This window comes from Octopus bimaculoides, chromosome 13 (assembly GCF_001194135.2).
Source record: "Octopus bimaculoides isolate UCB-OBI-ISO-001 chromosome 13, ASM119413v2, whole genome shotgun sequence".
Lineage (NCBI taxonomy): Eukaryota > Metazoa > Mollusca > Cephalopoda > Octopoda > Octopodidae > Octopus > Octopus bimaculoides.
In genome coordinates this window covers 64,756,435-64,759,208 of record NC_068993.1, presented here as the reverse complement: position 1 = coordinate 64,759,208, position 2,774 = coordinate 64,756,435, and the positions used below count along the sequence as shown (strand labels likewise).

The 2,774-nt window shown below is 37.8% G+C and overlaps 1 protein-coding gene across 1 annotated transcript in view; it reads right to left on the bottom strand.

Annotated features, from left to right (window-relative positions):
* LOC106867776 (cubilin) overlaps nt 1–2,774 on the bottom strand; it is a 426,298-nt gene that overhangs the window by 96,316 nt on the left and 327,208 nt on the right. The window contains exon 9 of the mRNA XM_052972560.1: nt 2,347–2,434. Coding sequence (XP_052828520.1) covers nt 2,347–2,434 — 88 coding nt within the window. The remainder of the gene's footprint in view (nt 1–2,346; nt 2,435–2,774) is intronic.

Sequence of the window (2,774 nt, the reverse complement as noted above, 5' to 3'; positions counted from 1 at the left end):
ATATATATATATATATATATATACATACATATATACATATATACATATATATGGTGCGAGAAGGAAATTGTTAGTAAGAGAGGAGTGATAGAGAGGGCAGAGAGAGAGAAAGACAGTATTAATAATACGGTTTCTTCTTGTTTAACTTTCTTCTTCAAATATGTTTCAGTGCAGATGGGGAACACGTAATATCGAGTATAAGTTATCAATTACAAATTATAAAATGAAAAGTTAAAATTTCTTCTTTTTTTTCAAGTGAAGCATAATTAATGCCAATACGTTTTTAATGATTTGGTGTCTGGAAAAGATCCGATTCTTCGAGATAAGGTTGTAAAAGGTGATAAATGAATGAAATAAACAAAAAATATCTATATTTTGTTTCTAGTCAATATCGGTTTATTTTTCTGCTTGTTTTCATTTCGCTGCCATTGTTGTGTTGTTGTCTAGCTTTGAATGTTTAAGTAGAATGACAACCGTCGGAAGTCTTATTGTCTAAGTCTTCTCGCCTACAGTTGGCGGATAGTAATTAACTTAAGTACGAGAGGTAATTTTACGCGTCGAATGAAGGAGGGCGTTACTAAGCTTCACTTTTAAGGCTTTCTGAGACTCGTGGTGAAAAGCGGCAGGGAATTTTCTTCACTTGTCCTCCTATGGTTTAAGTGCAACGGTGTCGATGTCTGCAACTGTATCCTAGGTCCGAGTAATGCTGCTAAAGCCAGTAGCTGATTGGCCTAAAACTGGTGATTTATTCTGCCTTCCGCCAAGGAGGAAGATATAAACTACCGTAGCAGCTAGCCAAGCAATGGGGCTCCCTTCGCAAATACACATACATACATACAAACATACATACATGCATGCATGCATACACGAGCATATATACATATATAGACATAAACTCGCACAGAATATATTCCACGTATGGAATGAAATAGGATGACATACGCTCAAAGGCACTCACATACACGTACACACACACACACACACGCGCGCGCGCGCATGCACGCATCTAAAAGAAAAAGAAATAAATTGCCCCCAGTTTCGACGGTATGTATTCCAGTTATTCAATTAACTGTTCTGCCTCCATACTGAAATATGACGGCTGAGTAATTCGTAGACGTTCGTACTTGTAATTCGCTGACTGAATCAGTGTGACAATGTGGGGCAGAACTGAAATTTTGAATTAGAGTTAAATACATTCGATGAGTTTCGAAACAGTTTCGCAATTCCCCTCGCAGTCTTTGAATTGATCCGTGTCTGTCAAAATAAAAAAATGCCATCGCGTGGCCTCGAAATCCAGACTTTACCATAATGAAATTCGCACCCACATTCACATTCCTATGGATGTAGATATTCGGACGCATACGCACAGACACAACCATGCAAAAGTACACGAACCCACGCAGCCCAGGTCCTCTTCCAATGTTCACACAATGTCGCACAACAATTTTTCTGTCTTCTTTTTCCTGTTGATGATAATCACATAGCAGTTTCTTCACGCTGATGACTGGTTGCTGTAATAAGTAAATATGCATCTTTTGTTCCATCACAATGTCTTCGAAACTTCGCGACGAGGCACTTCTTGAAACTGTGTTGTTGAAACGATTGATGTTGCAAAATTCTAAGGATTTCTAAGTGTCTTATCCGAATATGTTGCTTCTTGCAGTTTTTGTTTCTTCTCACATTTGACTTGCATAGTACTTAGTCTAGATTCCGATGCTGATATCCTGAGTGACCGTGGATCAGGTTTTGTACATTCCCTGAAACGCTGCAATCATCTTTCCGACCCTGCGCTTGACATCGGTCCCCACCGTCTACTTTATCGCACTGAACAAGTAGTACTGGTAGGCCTACGTCTTCGACAGCCTGCTCACCTCAATAATATGTTTATAAATAAAAAGAAAAGAACGGAGTCTAAGGATAGTAGCGATTGCCGCATTGCAAAACATTATTTAATGAAGTTATTAAATTTGGAGAAGTTAGTTTGCCAAGAACGACAGAATATTCCCATCGTTTGGGAGCAAGATCTCTACATATTGGAAATATATGATTTCAAAAAAAAAAAAAAAAAAAATTCTTTCGTCCAGAGGATAGTTTTCTTGTAGTACGTCCTGAATATCTGAATATCCTTCACCACAACAATCACGAACGTCTCTATATAACATAGTAGTCCGTGTTTTTACCGCAAGACATTTTACTTGCCGATGTAAATATAGCAAACAGTAACCTGTATATTGTATTATTGCAGTGAGATCAGAGCCTTTACTTCCAAACTGAAACACTAAAACACATTATGGTTGAGAGGTAAAGATTAATTTCAAAGAGAAAAAAACATTGTTACATCCTTACCTTGCATAAAAGTGAGGATAGTTAGGAGTGGTCAAGTACTGGATACTTGGGTAGGCTGTTAGCTTTGTGACACCAGAGCAGTTAACACCTGAAGAAGAGAGGACACTGTTTTGTTAAAGTTAAATATAAGAGAAATAGATGACAAATTAATAAAGTGATAAAATGGCATGGAATTATGTAGGTGTGCGTGTGTGCAATGTTATGTGCGTGTGGTGTGTGTGTGTGTGCGCGCGCGCTCGTATGTGTGTGTTAAAACAAACATGGCAAACGGAACTCAATATATGAATTCATTTACTTTTTCAGGTTTTAATCAGCAGAAAGTTACAAGTAACAAATTCCTGCATGGCACTTATCAGTTTGCTAAGCATCTGGCACGAAACCTCGTTTTTCTTCAGACGCTGTAATTATCTTCCATATATATATATATA